Genomic DNA, 20,507 nt, shown 5'->3' on the forward strand with positions numbered 1-20,507 from the left:
ATGAAAATATGATGATTGTAGGCATATTTAAACCCATTTTTGTTGGATTGTTACCACAAACCAATTAACAAAGATTTGCAATGAGGACTATTAATAATAACTCACTAATAAATAAACAACTTCTTGAAAGTTTAATAGTAAAGTCAGTTTGATCATCAGCGTTTTCTCAGTCCTTTCCATTCAAACCTCAAACTGCTGCAAATTACAGAAAGTGGCCTTGGGCACTCAGCTCCTGACCTTCTTACAGCCTTGGTTCAAACATGGAGAAAGGAACTGAATGCAAGAAATGAGGTGAGAATGACTGCCCTACATCATGGCAGCATTTGACCGAGTGTGGCATCAAGGAACCCCAGCAAAACTGGAGTCAGTGGGAATCAGGGAGAAAACTCGCCACATGGTTGAAGTCATACCTAACATAAAGGAAGATGGTTGCTGGAGGTCAATCAGCTCAGTCCCAGGACATCACTGCAGGCATTCTGCAGGATAGTGCCCAAGGCCGAACCATTTTCAGCTGTCTCATCAGTTACCTTTTCTCCATTATAAGGTCAGACCTAGGGATGTTTGCTGATGATTTGACAATGTTCAGCAACATTTGCAACTGCTCAGACACTGAAGCAGCCTCTGTCCACGTGCAGCAGGATCTGGACAATATCCAGGTTTGGACTGACAAGTGGCAAGTAACATTTGTGCCACACAAATGCCATGTAATGATCATTCCCAACATGTGAGAGTCTATCATCCCCCCCCTTAACATTCAAAGATATACCATAGCTGAATCACCCATTACCCAACTATCAACATCCTGGATGTTACCATTGACCAGAAACTAACTGGATCAGTCTCACAAATACTGTGGCTACAAGAGCAGGTCAGAGGCTGGGAATTCTGTCGAGAGCAGCTCACTTCCTTTCTCCCAAAAGCCTTTCCACTATCGACAAGGTTCAATTAAGGAATGTGAAGGAATATTCCCATCTTGCCTGAATAAGTGCTGCTCCAACAACACTCAGGAAGCTTGATAGCATCCAGGCAAGGCAACCTGTTTGATTGACACCCTCTACACCACGTTAAACACTGACACACAGTGACAGCAGTGCGTACCATCTACAAGATGCACTGCAGCAACTCACCAAGGCTTCTCTGACACCGACTTCCAAGCCTGGGGCCTTTACCACCTCGAAGGAGAAGTCCACTTGCAAGTTGGCCTCCAAGCCACACATCATCCTGACTTTGAACTATATCGCTGTTCCTTTACTGTCACTGGGTCAAAAATTAGGAACTCACCCTGCATGGACAGCAGCGGCTCAACAATACGACTCACCACCACATTCTCATGACAATTAAGGATCAGCAATATATGCTGGTATAGCCAGCGATACACACAACTCTTGAAAAAAATTAATTTTAAAAATTCATAATATTCCAGAAATAAAGGTGCTTAAATGTGAGCTATTAGGGAGGCAGCCCGGTGGCGCAGTGCTTTGCACTGCTGCCTCACAGCGTCAAGGACCTGGATTCAATACCGGCCCCGAGTCACTGTCCCTATGGAGCTTCACAATGATAGGAAGAGCTGACATCAAAGGATCAAAAAGCGACATCGCTATGAACGCTTGGCCGCCACAAGCCAGTTATCCCTGTGGTAACTTTTCTGACACCTCCTGCTTAAAACCCAAATGGTCAGAAAGATCGTGAGGCCCCGCTTTCACGGTCTGTATTCGTAATGAAAATCTAGATCAAGTGAGCTTTTGCCCTTCTGCTCCACGGGAGGTTTCTGTCCTCCCTGAGCTCGCCTTAGGAAACCTGCATTACGGTGCGACAGGTGTATCGCCCCAGTCAAACTCCCCACCTGCCCCTGTCAGCGGAGCGGGACGCGCCCGGCCGCCCAGGCGTTTCCGAGAAGCGAGAGCCCCTCAGGGCTCGCCTCCCCTCCTCACCGGGTATGTGAAAAAACGATAAGAGTAGTGGTATTTCAACGGCGGCCGGAGCCTCCCACTTATTCTACACCTCTCATGTCTCTTCACAGTGCCAGACTAGAGTCAAGCTCAACAGAGTCTTCTTTCCCCGCTGATTCTGCTGGCACATTATCCGCGTGTCTGCGTGGGTATCACCCCCACAACCCAAAGATGTGCAGGGTAGGTGGATTGGCCACGCCAAATTGCCCCTAAAGTGGAGAAAAATAAAGAATTGGACTCTTTAAATTTTTTTAGAAAAAAAATGTGAGCTGTATTTGTACTACTAAACCATTAAAATCTTCAACAAAATGGGGTGGACTTTGGCCTTGTTGGGAAAGTGTAAAATGATCTCAGTGAGTCAGCCGCACAATTTACATCTCTTTTGATATTTATTTTTATAAAAGTTAATTTGTTATCATGGAGGTTTTACAATATTACATAATGTCAGAATTACACTGAATATTTCTCATTTTAATTTTGTTTCTCTTGTTTTAACTTTTGTGTATTTCTCCTTCGCTCCATTTTTTCTGTCTTTCACAATTAGGATTTTAATCTTTTTTTCGTATTTATTACTTAATTATCCTGATCGAATTTATTATTTTACTTTCTTAGTCTCAATATTTCTTTGAACTGATCCTCCATTCTCAATAGTTTGATCAGGTCACATTATTAGTTCAAACTATTAAACTAAAACCAGGTTGGCGAATAACTTCAAATCAGCTTGTGAACTCAATGAGATAATTTGGTCGCAGTGCAGGCAGGAGAGCACCTCTCAAATGGGTTATCACTTCAGTAGCATTTTAGTAGGGTCTTTCTTATCTCTTCGAGCTCTGTACTTTGTTAATCAATTTCGCCCACCATTGAGTGGTGTTCATAGCAAACATTGCATTGTAACAAGTCAAGCTCTCCTTACTTCTCCTCTGACTGATTTGCTTTGGTCAATCCAGTAAGTCCTCATTTAACATTAAAGTTGTGATCTTGGAAATTGTGACTTGAAGTGAAAAGCATAAAGTGAATCATAGGTTTCCATAGGAATCAATGTTAAAACTGGTGTTGGAACACTTCAGACATTTCTTGTGCAGGTTGCAATACTGCATTGCATGTGAGTAGACCTCTCCTAGTTGAAATAACTTGCAGGAGAAAATAAATCACTCAAAATAAAATAAATATTGTACAGTCAGACACTTTAGGCCCTTTGTCAGAAGAAAAAAAAGATAAAACATTTGAAATGCTGTACAGTACATGCCTAAATGCCTACATTAATAATAATAATAATCTTTATTGTCACGAGTGGGCTTACATTAACACTGCAATGAAGTTACTGTGAAAACCCCTAGTCGCCACATTCTGGCGCCTGTTCAGGTACACAGAGGGAGAATTCAGAATGACCAAATTACCTAACAGCACGTCTTTCGGGACATGTGGGAGGAAACCGGAGCACCCAGAGGAAACCCATGCAGACACAGGGAGAATGTGCAGACACCGCACAGACAGTGACCCAAGCTGGGAATCGAATCTGGGACCCTGGAGCTGTTAAACAACAGTGCTACCCACTGTGCTACCGTTAAATGAAATAACCTTTAAAATAAATAAATTAAAAACATAAATAAAATCTGTTATACTGTAAGTGCAAATAACTGTAAAGAAAACGATAGTTACCTTCTTTTGAATTGACCAGACTCCATACAGTGGCAGACGCTGGACAGTGCTAGTGGCAGCTAAAGTCCCAGGAATTGAGTGAGAGTTCAGAGAGGGAATGAGAGTTAGGAAAAGAGGAGCAGCTGAAGAAGTCCCTGGTGGTAGCAACAGACACTGAGAACATTAAAGGTAGGAACAGAGGGGGGAAATAGGAACAGTGGAAGAGGGCCTTTGCAGAGCTGAAGGTGGGGGCAAGGGAATGAGGGCAGGAGCAATACCTGAAGAAAGATGAGGGGAAAGGTCCAGGGCCAGGTTGTGAGCAAGGAAAAGAGGGTCTTCAGTGCTGAGGGTGAGAGTGGGAGTAAATAAGAAGACAGGGGCAGGAGCGAGGGAAGGAGGGGGCAAAAAGTGCAGCGAAAGAATTCCCCAATGGTGGCAACAGACAACGGGGATTTTAAAAGTAAGAATAGAGGGTGGGAATGGGAGCCAGAGGGAAGAGGGACTTCAGCACTGAGGGTGGGAATGGAATTGCTGGGAAAACCATCATGTACACATGCAGGCTACTCAACGGGAAGTCTGTGGAAAATTACAATTAATTGAAACTGGCAACTTTATACAGATACTCTGTTAACGACATTAAAATGAAACTATGGTAGGTGAGTCAACGGTAAGTGGGGACTTACTGCAATTGATATTTTTCACGTACAGAGCAGTCTAAAGTGAACCAGTTTAAACCTCGGCTGGAATTCTCCAGTCATCAGAATTCACTTGTCCCACTGGCATCGCACCCCTACCAACGGGTATTGCAGTGGCGTGGGTTGGTTTCAATGGGAAGTCCCAGATAATACGCGACTGGGGACCGGAGAAGCCCATCCCTGGTATTTAAAGCCATGGACAAATAACAGTAAAGCCCAATCTAATTTTTAGATGTGGTATAGGTGGAATGAAAATGTGATTGATATTCATAGAATCATAGAATCCCTACAGTGCAGAAGGAGGCTGTTTGGCCCATCGAGTCTGCACTGACCCTTCGAAAGAGCACTCTACCCATGTCCACCCTGCCTTATCTCCGTACCCCATAACCTAACCTGCACATTTCTGGGCAGTACAGGGCAATTTCGCTTGGCCAATCCACCTAACCTGCCCATCTTTGGACTGTGGGAGGAAACCAGAGCACCCGGAGGAAACCCACGCAGACACGGAGGGAAAGTGCAAACTCCACACAGTCACCTGAGGTTGGAATTGAACCTGGATCTATGGCGCTGAGAGGGAGCAGTGCTAGCCACTGTGCTCCCATGCCACACTCATATTCTATAAATATAGGCTGTACTAGAAATTGTAAATAGAATGCTTCTAATACTTGGGGCTATTGTGTGAGATTAATAATTATGTATTCTTCAAAGATGAATTGCTTTTACGGTCTATTGGAGAACTGTCAGTAAACTATAATACTTTTGGCCGAGGGAAGAAACACTAGCTCATCGTAACCAAATAAATAATATGCAGGCTAAGCTTTGCGATGAAAGATTGTACTTTGATTTAAAATATTTAAGATTGTTTTCAGATTGCAAAATTATGGTTTTCCTCCCGGTAGTAGTCCGTTTGGTGCTTCACCACATCATGTCATGTAGGAACCTTATCTGTACACACTGATAGCACATTGACATTTGGATTCATTTTGAAGTCTCTTTCTCCCTTTTCCCCTCTGCAAGTATTAGCATATTGTATCTCAGCCCTCACCATGGCATCTGCTGGCTGCTTTCTGATAATGGCACTTTGAAACAAGTTGCTAGGTTTTTCTAGAATGTTGTAAAATGGACTTGTGGTTCATTATGTGCGTTTTGTGCTGCTGGTAAAGATCAACTTCACTCCCGATACCTCCAAGCAATCAAGAACAGCCATAGCAACTGTAACTGCCTGTGGGGGAAGCAAGAGGCAGTAGCACTGCAAAAATCACCAGCAATACAGCAGACGGAAAGTCATTAATATATTTAAATCAGGGCCTATGGCATCAATCGGACCTCAATGTCAATTTCACTGATAAGAGCAGAAATAGTGTGCAATGCAACGAGAATGTTAATAGTCCTGCTTATCCTTTCTGTACTGTCTGTCGGGCTCAAATTACCTACTACCTAAGGGGCTGGTTTAGCACAGTGGGCTAAACAGCTGGCTTGTAATGCAGAACAAGGCAGCGGCGCAGGTTCAATTCCCTTACCGGCCTCCCTGAACAGGCGCCGGAATGTGGCGACTAGGGGCTTTTCACAGTAACTTCATTGAAGCCTACTTACGACAATAAGCTATTATTATTACTTACCAGCAGTCGTGAGCCAGGAAGCTGGCAAAGACGTGAGCAAGATGTTCAAGAATGTATGAAAGCCCTATACACGTGTAAGTTTTTCTCCTTTAGGTAAAGAGAATAGAACAATGTAGTGGGATTGCCTAGCAACTAAAACTTTTAATATATAATGTACATTTCATCAGATTTGTATATGAGAACTGGACTAACATTACCTTGTTAAAACACATGGTGCACAGTGTGAATAAAATCGACCATTTAAAATATGCACATGTTACAGTAGCCATAATGCAACATCATGAATTAACTGAAGTTTAACTTGCATCCACATTTCCAGATTTTTAAGATACTATTCATAGTCTTCAATATCAGACAATGGTATTCCATTACATGGACTGGATTCCAACACTGTGCTGCGCGTTGTCACCCTGGTTACACTTGCAGAGTACCATCTAGGTTTGGAACTTTGGAATTTGCGCCTACACATCACTTCTTTGAACATCTCTCTGAACCGCGTCGACATGAGGTTGTAGAGGATAGGATTGACAGCTGAGCTAAAATAGAAGAACACTCCTGAGACAATATGTACGTACTGATACAATCTGTGTAACTCTCCAGTCCAATTGTTTATCAGAATCCACATTAATCGATCTGTGTGAAAAGGTGCCCAGCAGATTCCGAATACAATCACCAGAACAACTGAAAAGAACAAAATACCATCATTATTGCAAAAAAGTTAAAACTAGAATAGTTTTGCTGCAACTAAAAATTCAAAACAGCCAAAAATGTTTCTTTGATCAAACGTAATATGCAACTTCACTAAAACAAGGAATGAACTGGTCAGGAGGTGGCCACTTAAATAAATAAATAGCCTTTATTGTCACAAGTAGGCTTACATTAACACTGCAATGAAGTTACTGTGAAAAGCCCCTAATCGCCACATTCCGGCGCCTGTTCGGGTACACAGAGGGAGAATTCAGAATTCTCAGCTGGTACAGGAATTGAACCCGCGCTGCTGGCCTTGTTCTGCATCACAAATCAGCAGTCTAGCCCACTGAGCTAAACCAGCAGGACCAGCAGGATTTAAAGAACTACTCACCGTCTTCCATGTAAGATGCTGCAAAGGTCGGGGAGACCATTTGCTGTGGTTGTATACAATGGTCGGTGAGGGCTCTGATGATTTCAAAGTGTGACTACAAGCTGTTGAGATATTTAGGGGTTCCTGGCAATGTGCTTATTTCTAAATGAGGATCTTCCTCATAATTTCACTGGCCAGAGGAAGAGTATTACTTGTAGAAGGAACAAATAGAACTGCAGTTGCACTTACAGGAAGGTAGAATAGAATTATGTGTGCCATTAGAATCCACGCCCTTCCAGTCTGGGGCTGGAATACAAAGGGTGGAAGTTGTGTTACTACTTTACAGAATTCTGATTAAACCCATCTGATTCTGGCATTCAGTTCTTGGCATTGCAGTTTGATAAAGATATATTGGAGGGGATACAAGCACAAAATAATCAAAACAATACTTGGTCGAAAGGATTAAATTCTGAGAACAGGTTGCATAGATTAGCCTTGGAAGGAATTATCCTTAAACATGGAAGGCTAAGTGGTGCTCTAATTGTGGTGTTTAGAATGATTAAAGAATTTGATAGTGTAGGTGGAAACTATTTCCTCTGTTGCAGAACACAGGAGGATTTATATTTGGTAAGGGTATTAAAAGTTATTGAAGCAAGATGGGGGATGGAGGTGAGATGATCAGTTCTGAAGTATCAGAATGGCAGAACAGGGTGGAGACGTTGAGTGACCTATTCCTGTTTCCATGTACAGTGCATAGGCCCAGGACAACGTTTCTGTACTTTCAGAGGAGCAGTATCTTTCTAATGAGGCTGTTAGATAGTTGTGTGTTTCAAACAGCTGCAAGGATTTTTTAAAAGTCGGCTGCTGCGGCCATTGCGCATTAATTCCCGCGATTGGGAATGCTGCAATGCATGGCTCCGCGACCTTCCTGACACTTGCCCGCGTCCCGCCCACGGGTCGCGACCCCGACTTTGAAAATGACTGATGTACAGTATAGGAGCTAATAGCTGTATTTTGAAGTTAGTTTCTTCAAGTATGGAATATTTTAGATAGTTAAATGGATTACTTTGTCGACTGTCAAAATGGAAGCACTCAAAATTGTTTTAATGCCACATTAATGAATGAAAAAGGGAATTTCATTAACTAATGCTCATAGAAATTAATCTCAAAGATCTGATGTCCTTATTTCATCACAACAGCTGTGATCTCATTCTGACACTGGACCTGGAAACCATGAATCCATGGCAGAAGTGATGCAATTGTTCCCCCTCGAAAATATGGCTTTAGCCCCTGCTTAATGCAAGGACAAAAATACAGGCTGATCAATGTTACTGTTATTTCCTGTTGTATCTGGGAAGGAGCTAGTGGCAAAGAAGTTCCGAACTGCATTACACGGGCAGTGCACAATTGAATTTGATTGCAACAGGCAGCACACATCACTGCTTTGTCCTGTTGTGGAATTTCCTGAACAACAAGGGATGTAACATTGAATGACAAAGCAAGTGAGATCGTGAGGACAAAGCAGGCTCATCTGCCGTATTAAAGGTATGCAAAAATGGTGGGACACGGAGGTTGGCCGGCATGGGTCGCAACGGTCGGCCGGCATGGGTCCCAAAGTTTGGCCAGTTAATAAAAATGGGTGCCCTGGAAAAAGGTTTGAAAAAAACTGCTGTATATTGTTGGTAACATAAATATATTTCATACATAAAGAATTGTTTGACCCCATCACTTCAATTTAAAATGGATGAACTTCATGTCGCCTTTTGTGTCATGCTCATTACTGACACAATACGCATCACTTCGAGATGAAAGCGTTTACTTAATGGAACCTTACTTAATGAGGGGTTAAATTGACATATAATAACAGCTCAGAGGGCAGGCAATGTCAAATTCTGACACTGCCAGGAAACCCGTGGGCAGGGGTGTGCTGCCAGCAGGAAAAGAGAATCCCAATAGCCGGAGAATTCCGGCCAGGAACTCTTCACCTCTAATGAATAGGTGCTGTCGCACAAAAAACTTGCCAGGTGTGCTTAACTGGCAGGTCTGACATCCCTCAAGGTAATAGCTTTTTACATGCTCCTGATCCCCATTAATGGGGGTATCGTGGCAGCGACAGAAAATGGGGAGATTAGCAATACTGTTCCCTTTGATACTGAAGAGATGGAGATCAAACTCGGGCAGGTGCAGCGTCCAAACGTGGATAATGCGGCACAATTTAAAAATTGACAGATGATTTACAATGTAGTAAATAGTGAGGAGAGCAGTAGCAGACTTCATAAAGAACATAAACAGACTGGTGAAGTGGACAGACACATGACAAATGAAACTTAATGCCGAGCAGTGTGAATTGATTACATTTGCAAGAGGAATGAGGAATGGCAATACCAACTAAATAGCCCGAAGAAGAGTCTTATGGGCTCGAAACGTTAACTCTATTTTCTCTCTCCACAGATGCTGCCAGGCCTGCTGAGTTGTTTCAGCATTATCTGTTATTGTGAACTAAATGGTAACAGTTTTAAAAAGGCTTGTACAAACAAGTGGAACTAGAGATTAACATAGATAAATTATTGGAGGTGGCAAATACGTTAATGTTGTTAAACTAAATTCAAGGGTCTGGAGCTCAGACTGAGTCAGGTGACAACATTTCCTGCACATATTGTTATCCAGGACACTGGAAGCTTCTCGGAGCTCCCATTTGGAACAGGATGTGCACTTCCAGAGCCAGGTTTTTTGTTTCCCAATGAAGATGTAAATAAGGCGATCTTAACCTGTAGCGCATTTGACTGGATGATCTGACGTCCCTCAGGGTGACAACTTTTAAAGTGCTTCTGAACATCATTAAAAAGGATGTTGTGTCAGTGATAGATAATGGGAAGACAAATATTGAAATTAGGTTTTTTTTGCTGGAAAATCAATTTTCCTCTATCTTCCCGATGCTACATCATTTTGATGGGTTAGATTATCATAGAATTTACAGTGCAGAAGGAGGCCATTCGGCCCATCGAGTCTGCACCAGCTCTTGGAAAGAGCACCCTACTCAAGGTCAACACCTCCACCATATCCCCATAACCCACTAACCCCACCCAACACTAAGGGCAATTTTGGACACTAAGGGCAATTTAGCATGGCCAATCCACCTAACCTGCACATCTTTGGGCTGTGGGAGGAAACCGGAGCACCCGGAGGAAACCCACGCACACACGGGGAGGATGTGCAGACTCCGCACAGACAGTGACCCAAGCCGGAATCGAACCTGGGACCCTGGAGCTGTGAAGCAATTGTGCTATCCACAATGCTACCGTGCTGCCCACATGCTGCTGTTAGGAAGGCCTTGGGTGCAAAATGTACACTCACCTCTTCTGAGTTCAGGCTTTCCATTGTGAGGATCACAGGAAAATTGCATTTCCTCCTGCAAACAATTTTCATGTGCTGTGTGCATTTGGGAAACCTTAGGAAAACACACCTCCTTGGACAGTTTGTGTCCACTGGGGGAAGCATGCTGAGGAGTCGAGAACATGCTGAAAGCTCAGTCTAAATTACTTTGATATGTTCAAAGGTCGTTATTAGATGTTGTATTGTAATGCATTTGTGTTTTTAATGCGGTCATTCGTCATAGGAATAGGTCCTGCAAAGGTAAGTTGGCCCTTACATTGAGCACAATTGTATGAATGTTGAGATGCATTACAGTACTTTTTCCATCGAAGAAAGAGCCATTTACATTAAAAATGTAAAAAGAAAAGTCCTGCCAGTATCGGCTATCATGTTTTGTGCTGTGATCTAAATCAACTGGCAGTTCTAGCTGTTGAAAAAAGCCTCCGTTTGAAAGTTGGTTAAAAAAAATATTACCCCTGCACCTGCTGCCCTCTAATGATTGACCACAATTATGCTTTGAAATTGAAATGGGATACTATTCTGTTTCATCAGTTTCCGGCAATGTAACTGTAGCTTTTAGGGTGCTGTAATCATTATGAATACTTGGCTGCATTACAAACACTGTACAGGGCCACATGCATGCTGTCGGTTTAATGTTACACCATTGGGAATCTTGCTAGCTTGATAAAGACATGTGGTTTCTCCACCTGTTTCTGTCTGGTCAGTGAGAAGCCAATAAAGCGTCCCCTCCTATTTTACAGTGCCCCTGTCAGTTCCCAATGCTGTGACAGATGATGACATGTGAAATTATACTCATCTCTTCTATTCGTTCCTCAAAGCGTACACTGGTGCAGGAATTTAGGGCCAACAGCTGCATCATCCTCAGCCTATTGTGCATCCGCAGGCCAAAATGTAGGAGATCAGTGTTATTAAGCAAGTAAGCGAACCTGTGCTGGCCACCCCGGACATTTCCAGACCATTTAAAATGGCAACGGATGCCAGTGACTTGGGGGTAGGAGCAGTGCTACTGCAAGCGAAGATGCAGGAATAGAGAGACCAGTGGGATATTTTTCAAAAATGTGAAGTCCATGCCAAAGAATGTATTTCTCCATTGAAAAGGAAGCTTTAGCCTTGCTACTAGCCCTTCAACACTTTGAAGTATAGGTCTGGCATGAAAATAAACAAAGCTTAATTAATCTGAACAAAAAAAATTGTGTTTCTAGAAATGTTGAAAATCTAGACAGCAAGATTATTCCGTTAAGAGTTTATTATTGCGACGTTTTAATGTTAAACTTTTACACATCCCCGGAAAGGATAATGTGATAGTGAATGCTTTGTCATGGGTTTAAGGGCTGACTAGTTACCAATGTAGAGATTGGAAAGGGAACTTATATAATGAGGATGGATGAATGAATATGTGTTTGTGATTTATGTCTTGCATACGTCATAATGAAAAGTCCGTGCCCTGGCGTTTCATTGCTTTTAGGGCAGGGGTATGTAAGGGCCCTTCCTGTTGACTCCCTTCTTTCTCATTTTGTTATTTTGCCATTATCATTTCAGATCCATGGATGTTTAATGGAGATATAGCTTTAAGTCGTACAGAGAAGTGAGGAACTCATAAGTTACAAAGTAATACACTGTGCTAGCTTCGAACAGCAGAACCCAGACTTTTTGGCACCCGAAGGATCGGAGGGACTCGGTTCAATTAGCTGGCTGGAAGCCAATGAATTGGCCAAAAGGCATATTCTGCCCGGTAACAGGCAGTGATTGGGTCTAACTCAAGTGGGATGATTTTTAGAGAACCAAGGAAAGGACAGTCGATTCCTGGATGCTCAGAGAATAAGCTGTGTGGCTCTCTCTCTCTTTCTTTCTCCAGAAAAGCTGCATAGTTGCTGTATTCCTGAACCTACAATGAACCTGGATGAATCTACAGTGAAAACCATTACAGACTGAAAGCTGAAACCTCGAGCTGAAAGCTAAAACAAAAGGAAGGTGTGTTAGAAGGTAAACATCTGAAACAAAGACTCTTATCCTTTTCACTTTCATCATTATTTTTACATGCCTCTTTTCCCCTATTCGTTTGTTCGTCTGTCTTGTGTATGTGTGCAGTGGGTGGGGATGAATTAAAGAGGGTGGTTTAGGAATTAGTGAACCATTTGTATGTACTGCATAGTTAATTATAATTATTGTTGTTAATAAAATTAATTGTGTTTAAATTTACAAACCTGGTGACTGAAGTTATTGGGCAGCCAAGGATCAAAAACATTGGATGTTTTTCTGAGAATTATTTGTTCATTTCAATTATGTTGTGAGTCAGGGTCAAGTGGGGCTGGAATTGACTGTGCACTAGCCCAGGGGATCATAACATGGACAATAAATGCTGGCCTTTCCAGCAACGCCCACAACCCATGGAAGAATGAAGAAAGATAGAAGAAACACAGTCCTTCCAAATCCTCCACCAAAATCCAACTCCACACCCTTTCAATTTGATAAAGTTGGAAAAACTCCTCCAGTAACACACAGCACAACATAGCACTTCCAGCAACTGCACCAGCAAAAAAAAAATCAAAGCTCCTTATCTGAAGTTTGCTTGATCATTCCTTCAAATAATAATTGAGGTAGGTTTTTTCAGGCAGCTGAAAGCATGTTCAGCTGGCCCAACTTGAAAAAGGGTATTAACTGGATCTGCACGCTCCAAAAAGGAAGATTCACGACAGCCTGAGGAACTGTTTGGCGTCATGATCTTCTTCTGGTACATCGTGGACAGCATTTTGACTTGGTTAGGAGGTATAAATGGGAGGACTTAATCAATATCCACTTCATTGTGGAGATTAAATTAAGTTCAGTTGACTTCAAATTACTTTTCTAGAAACCTGAAAAGTTGGTGTCACAAATAAATTAAATACTTCTCATGAACTTGAATTTGTTTGTTAGTTGTCAGTTCCCCAGTCAATTTATTTCACAAAACTGAGATTGGCTATTTGGACTCTTACTGTTTGTTTTTCTCTTTCACTCTTAGTCATTTTTTTTTCTTTCTTTCGTTACATTTTTTCACTTTCAATTTCTCACTTCTACTTTTCTTGCTCTTATATTTCTATGTGCAAGACTTTAAGTGATGACGCATTCCCGGGAATCCTGTGTGAATACTAATGCACAATAAATAACAATCCACTCTGGAGAACAACTATAACCCTGGCATCTCTTGCAATTCTGATGATACCAATTGCTAGATTGCAAGTTTTATCATCAGTTGTTCAGAAGAAATCAATGTTATCAATGTGTCATTATTCATCAGTTTATAATAAGGGAAATGATGTGCCAGAAAGTCTGATAGCAGAAAGAAAGCTGATGACCTTGAGCCCCCAGGAGCGCATAGAATTCCAATGCAGCCCTGCTCAGAAAACATTCAGATCTGTCCCCAGTCAATGAAAATCAAATTTCATTCCTCCAATTTCTCCCTCAACTCATTGAGTAACAATCCATGCCTGTTTCAGCTTCTCAACCAGAAGCAACTCAGGACCACCTCCCACCCAAAGCCAAACTTCTGCCCTCTGCAATGTTCTCTCCCCACTCATGGGCAGGAACATGCTTTCCCCTTCAATGGGAGTGGAAATGGGTGCGATTCAACAAAACAATCTCTGGTTTCGGGTGTGTTTAATGGGGTGTTTCTCAATGCCTGCAGTGCTGAGAAAGACCCTACTATTCAACAGCACTTTGCCTTTTTTTTGGCCTTGGTGAGGAATGTCCCGTCAGGGCATTGGAGGGATACAAGATAGCCAGGAGGGAACTGAAGAAAGGGATTAGGAGAGCTAAGAGAGGGCATGAACAATCTTTGGCGGGTAGGATCAAGGAAAACCCCAAGGCCTTTTACACATATGTGAGAAATATGAGAATGACTAGAGCCAGGGTAGGTCCGATCAAGGACAGTAGCGGGAGATTGTGTATTGAGTCTGAAGAGATAGGAGAGGTCTTGAACGAGTACTTTTCTTCTGTATTTACAAATGAGAGGGGCGATATTGTTGGAGAGGACAGTGTGAAACAGATTGGTAAGCTCGAGGAAATACTTGTTAGGAAGGAAGATGTGCTGGGCATTTTGAAAAACTTGAGGATAGACAAGTCCCCCGGGCCTGACGGGATATATCCAAGGATTCTATGGGAAGCAAGAGATGAAATTGCAGAGCCGTTGGCAATGATCTTTTCGTCCTCACTGTCAACAGGGGTGGTACCAGGGGATTGGAGAGTGGCGAATGTCGTGCCCCTGTTCAAAAAAGGGACTAGGGATAACCCTGGGAAGTACAGGCCAGTTAGTCTTACTTCGGTGGTAGGCAAAGTAATGGAAAGGGTACTGAAGGATAGGATTTCTGAGCATCTGGAAAGACACTGCTTGATTAGGGATAGTCAGCACGGATTTGTGAGGGGTAGGTCTTGCCTTACAAGTCTTATTGAATTCTTTGAGGAGGTGACCAAGCATGTGGATGAAGGTAAAGCAGTGGATGTAGTGTACATGGATTGTAGTAAGGCATTTGATAAGGTTCCCCATGGTAGGCTTATGCAGAAAGTAAGGAGGCATGGGATAGTGGGAAATTTGGCCAGTTGGATAACGAACTGGCTAACCGATAGAAGTCAGAGAGTGGTGGTGGATGGTAAATATTCAGCCTGGATCCCAGTTACCAGTGGCGTACCGCAGGGATCAGTTCTGGGTCCTCTGCTGTTTGTGATTTTCATTAATGACTTGGATGAGGGAGTTGAAGGGTGGGTCAGTAAATTTGCAGATGATACGAAGATTGGTGGAGTTGTGGATAGTGAGGGGGGCTGTTGTCGGCTGCAAAGAGACATAGATAGGATGCAGAGCTGGGCTGAGAAGTGGCAGATGAAGTTTAACACTGAAAAGTGTGAGGTTGTCCATTTTGGAAGGACAAATATGAATACGGAATACAGGGTTAACGGTAGAGTTCTTGGCAATGTGGAGGAGCAGAGAGATCTTGGGGTCTATGTTCATACATCTTTGAAAGTTGCCACTCAAGTGGATAGAGCTGTGAAGAAGGCCTGTGGTGTGCTCGCGTTCATTAACAGAGGGATTGAATTTAAGAGCCGTGAGGTGATGATGCAGCTGTACAAAACTTTGGTAAGGCCACATTTGGAGTACTGTGTACAGTTCTGGTCGCCTCGTTTTAGGAAGGATGTGGAAGCTTTGGAAAAGGTGCAAAGAAGATTTACCAGGATGTTGCCTGGAATGGAGAGTAGGTCTTACAAGGAAAGGTTGAGGGTGCTACGCCTTTTCTCATTAGAACGGAGAAGGATGAGGGGTGACTTGATAGAGGTTTATAAGATGATCAGGGGAATAGATAGAGTAGACAGTCAGAGACTTTTTCCCCGGGTGGAACAAACCATTACAAGGGGACATAAATTTAAGGTGAAAGGTGGAAGATATAGGAGGGATATCAGAGGTAGGCTCTTTACCCAGAGAGTAGTGGGGGCATGGAATGCACTGCCTGTGGAAGTAGTTGAGTCGGAAACATTAGGGACCTTCAAGCAGCTATTGGATAGGTACATGGATTACGGTAAAATGATATAGTGTAGATTTATTTGTTCTTAAGGGCAGCACGGTAGCATTGTGGATAGCACAATGATTCACAGCTCCAGGGTCCCAGGTTCGATTCCGGCTTGTGTCACTGTCTGTGCGGAGTCTGCACGTCCTCCCCGTGTCTGCGTGGGTTTCCTCCGGGTGCTCCGGTTTCCTCCCACAGTCCAAAGATGTGCAGGTTAGGTGAATTGGCCAATGATAAATTGCCCTTAATGTCCAAAATTGCCCTTGGTGTTGGGTGGAGGTGTTGAGTTTGGGTAGGGTGCTCTTTCCAGGAGCCAGTGCAGACTCAAAGGGCCGAATGGCCTCCTTCTGCACTGTAAATTCAATGATAATCTATGATTAATCTAGGACAAAGGTTTGGCACAACTTCATGGGCCGAAGGGCCTGTTCTATGCTGTATTTTCTATGTTCTATATTCTATGAGGCTGCACTATAGCTCAGTTCATCAGTGCAGGAAAGTGCCACTTCTGGTTACTGATGTTTCTGGTGTCTGTACAGCATGCTGCTCAACTGGACGATTCATGTGATAGTTTCAAACTGATCTCACATTATCCTGAGTAACACTACTCGTGGATTGGGCACTATTTTTAAAGATAGTCTCGATCTTTCGACCCCACTCAGCGACCCTAGGGTGGCTTTTGGACTCTCCAACGTCACCCAACTTACTTCTTGCGTGGTCTTTGAGACCCGCCCTCACCCCACCTGTTATTGAAAATATGGAAAGATGTGTCATTTGAAACATGGAAGTCTGGCAATACCTGGTCTGAGATAAACATGAGAGGGTACAGGGAAAGATCCCACAAAGGGTTAACAGCAGCTGCCAGGAGAAGGATTGTAAAATGCAGATAGCCTTGGTCAAGCAGGCTGAGCAAACAAGACAAACAGGATTTTGAATGAAGCCAAAAACAATGGCTCACACCTTCATTGAAAGGAACTATCTCAGCAAGGATCTGGAAAAGAATGGATGAGGTTCTAGGTGTGAAAATTTGCTAATACCAGGTTTATCAGTCTACGAGAAACATAATTCAAAGCCAAAATCAAAGTCAAAATTGAGCTGAGGACACAATTGGAAAATAAAACTATGGAAATTACAGGAATTAAAAGTAACACCTCTTGAAACCAAAGCATTTTGAACATCACAAAGGAAACAATGTAATCAGATCTATGAGATGAAGTCATGTCAAAATGAATACTTCATTGGATTAGACTGTTTTAGATCAAAGTTCCTTTTTACAATCAAAGAAAGTAAGAGTTACTTTACAATAATATCAAAAAACTTAATTGTTAGAAAGCAAATATGAACCTCGAGACCAGGGCAGGAACTATCCGAATCAGATCCAGATCCTGAACCAGAGCTCAGAGGGAGAGAGAGAGAAGCAGAGAAGGAACAAGCAGCTAGAGACAGATTACAATCAGCTCGGCCATGGGAAATGGACAGGGCATAGCAGCCGAGCTAAAGTAGCTGATACGTCTAAAGAAGACCAGACTTTAAAGAAGATTGATTGTCAAGTTGGGCCTGAAGGTCCCTTCAACTAACCAGAAGGATCCAGAAGCAAGAATCAGGGGTGAGCTGGCAAGGTGGATACAGAACTGGCTAGGTCATAGAAGGCAGAGAGTAGCAATGGAAGGATGCTTTTCTAATTGGAGGGCTGTGACCAGTGGTGTTCCACAGGGATCAGTGCTGGGACCTTTGCTGTTTGTAGTATATATAAATGATTTGGAGGAAAATGTAACTGGTCTGATTAGTAAGTTTGCAGACGATACAAAGGTTAGTGGATTTGCGGATAGCGATGAGGACTGTCAGAGGATACAGCAGGATTTAGATTGTTTGAAGACTTGGGCGGAGAGATGGCAGATGGAGTTTAATCCGGAAAAATGTGAGGTAATGCATTTTGGAAGGTCTAATGCAGGTAGGGAATATACATTGACCGGGGCAATGAGTATAAGAATTGGCAAGTCCTGTTGCAGCTGTATAGGACCTTAGTTAGGCCACACTTGGAGTATAGTGTTCAATTCTGGTCGCCACACTATCAGAAGGATGTGGAGGCTTTAGAGAGGGTGCAGAAGAGATTTACCAGAATGTTGCCTGGAATGGAGGGCATTAGCTATGAGGAGCGGTTGAATAAACTCGGTTTGTTCTCACTGGAACGAAGGAGGTTGAGGGGCGACCTGATCGAGGTCTACAAAATTATGAGGGGCATAGACAGAGTGGATAGTCAGAGGCTTTTCCCCAGGGTAGAGGGGTCAATTACTAGGGGGCATAGGTTTAAGGTGAGAGGGGCAAGGTTTAGAGTAGATGTACGAGGCAAGTTTTTTACGCAGAGGGTAGTGGATGCCTGGAACTCGCTACCGGAGGAGGTGGTGGAAGCAGGGACGATAGTGACATTTAAGGGGCATCTTGACAAATACATGAATAGGATGGGAATAGAGGGATACGGACCCAGGAAGTGTAGAAGATTGTAGTTTTGTGGGCAGCATGGTCGGCACGGGCTTGGAGGGCCGAAGGGCCTGTTCCTGTGCTGTACATTTCTTTGTTCTTTGTTCTTTGTCACCTTTCCCCCATGTTCCATCTACCCAGCACCATCTTAAATTGACTCATACTTTATTTCACTCTTTATTCACAATCCTTTCCTTGTTATTTGTGATATGTATATAGTTTTAAAAATCGAATTTAATATTGTAAATATAGATCAGCGTAGTTCCACCCGTAACAAACTTGTGGACAGCGTAGAAACAGCATTTCATTTTTGCACTGAAAAATGCTTCAAAAACTCCCAATGGTGGTGATTAATTTTGGCAGTCAGCATTCTCATTAATTAATTAGCAATGCTCCCCAATAAAATGCTGGTTTATTTCTCTATTATTTTCATAGAAGTTGCAACACAATGCTGGAACTGCGCTGACTGATAATCACACACAGAAACCGAGTATAAGAAAATAAATCCCTGCAAATCTTGGAGGGAGATCAGCCAGGAGTTATTTGAACACAAGTTCATTTTGCTTCGAACTTACACAGCATTTTGGTGACTTGGCGACGCCTGGCCTTTTCTTGCTCCATGCGAGCCGTCTGGTAATTGCAATGTCCTGCACCCGGCTTGAACTCGGAAAAAGCCTTCTCTCGCTTCAATTGCAGCCCGATCAATAAGTACAAGATACTTATGGTGATCATCGGGGCGAAGAAGAAGAGCACAGTGGTGACCTGAATGATGAGGTTGTACATCCAGGCGGGCTTCAGCAGCACGCAGATAGCCGACTCCTCAATGTGCTCCCCGAATGGTGTACTCAGGTAATAGATACCGTGCAGACTGGTGTTGGGGATGGCCGAACAGAGGGAAATCAACCACACCGTCAGGATGACACGTTTGGCATGAGTTCTGGTAACGACATACTTCGCTTTGAGCGGGTGCACGACGGCGATGTACCTCTCCACGCTGAGGGCCGTCACGTTCAATATCGAGGCAAAGCAAACGGTCTCGAAGAGGAACGTTTTGAAATGGCAACCTGCCTGGCCGAGGAGGAACGGGTAGTTCCGCCACATTTCGTAAAGTTCCAAGGGCATGCCCAAAATCAGGACCAGCAGATCCGAGATTGCCAAGCTGAACAAGTAATAGTTGGTGGGAGTCCGCATCACCTTGTGCTTGGCGATAACGGTGCAGGTCAGAGCGTTTCCCAGCGCGCCCACCAAGAAGATGCAGAGATACATCATGCAGACCGGCGTGAAAAAGGTTGACCTCCTGGGACCCAGGTACTTGAAGAGCAGCTCCTCGTTGGACAGGAAGAAGTCCTCGGGGACGCTGCCATTCCAGGTCAGGTTGTGCTCTTGGGAGGTGGCGTTGCAGAAGTACTGGTAGACGGTTTGGAGAAACGCGCTCCGGTTCTGCAAGTAATCCATCTGAGAACAGTTTTGGGGGAATTGTTCTTGGCTGGGCGAAAGCTGCATTGTCGTTTTACCCCTGCAAGAGTGAATGGAGATGGGGGGGAGGAGGGGGTGAATATCAGAAGGCATGGTGAAATTGAGTCTTCATGCTTTTTAAACTTTTGTCACTTATTTCAAACGTGTATAGCTTGGTATTAGAAATTTGACATCGGTTGTATTACGGCGTAGCTTAGTCGGGTGAAACCGCTTACTTTGAAATAGGCTGTGAAGATCACGATTGACAGGGAAGCATTACACAGGCTGGAAATTCCGTTTTGCTGGTCGCAGCAGCAGTTATCTTTCGCCGTTTACAAATGCAATAAGTCTGCGATGGGGTTTTATTACAGGTAGACCCGAATAATCAGTACTTACTGCATTCGATCAAACAGGAACGGTTATTGTTCTGTGGAATTGAGTTGGGATGTCAGTCAGACTGGTTACTCTCGGTCCCTGGGAGCTGGTCTTCGAGCAGACAGTAACACACCATCCATCCCTCACTGAATATGTATCTTCCATCCAGAGGCAGGCGGCAGCAGTGAGAAGCTACAATTAGTCGCTGCCACAGATTCCCCCTACCTTCAGGCGCCTCTGTCATCCTAAATACTTCGGAGTTTGCATCGCTTCTGACGTCTTCAAGGAATAATTAAGTATTTCCGATCTTTGGGGATTGT

At 43.4% G+C, this 20,507-nt stretch overlaps 1 protein-coding gene across 1 annotated transcript; it reads right to left on the minus strand.

Moving 5' to 3' along the window:
- Window positions 1-3,245: 3,245 nt before the first annotated feature.
- Window positions 3,246-20,215, minus strand: LOC140389797 (neuromedin-U receptor 1-like). Its single transcript, XM_072474330.1, has 2 exons — window positions 18,933-20,215; window positions 3,246-6,582 (listed from the first exon to the last, which is right to left on the minus strand). The coding sequence occupies exons 1-2, from the start codon at window positions 19,924-19,926 to the stop codon at window positions 6,233-6,235; spliced, it is 1,344 nt and encodes a 447-aa protein (XP_072330431.1). The 5' UTR covers window positions 19,927-20,215; the 3' UTR covers window positions 3,246-6,232.
- Window positions 20,216-20,507: the final 292 nt, after the last annotated feature.

Source organism: Scyliorhinus torazame, chromosome 14 (assembly GCF_047496885.1).
Source record: "Scyliorhinus torazame isolate Kashiwa2021f chromosome 14, sScyTor2.1, whole genome shotgun sequence".
Lineage (NCBI taxonomy): Eukaryota > Metazoa > Chordata > Chondrichthyes > Carcharhiniformes > Scyliorhinidae > Scyliorhinus > Scyliorhinus torazame.

Excerpts from the sequence above, each read along its gene's own strand:
- LOC140389797 (XM_072474330.1), bottom strand. The coding sequence starts at position 19,926 with ATGCCTTCTGATATTCACCCCCTCCTCCCCCCCATCTCCATTCACTCT. Across the intron at positions 6,583-18,932 it reads CCAAGTCACCAAAATGCTGT|TTGTTCTGGTGATTGTATTC; the intron begins GTAAGTTCGAAG and ends TGTTCTTTTCAG.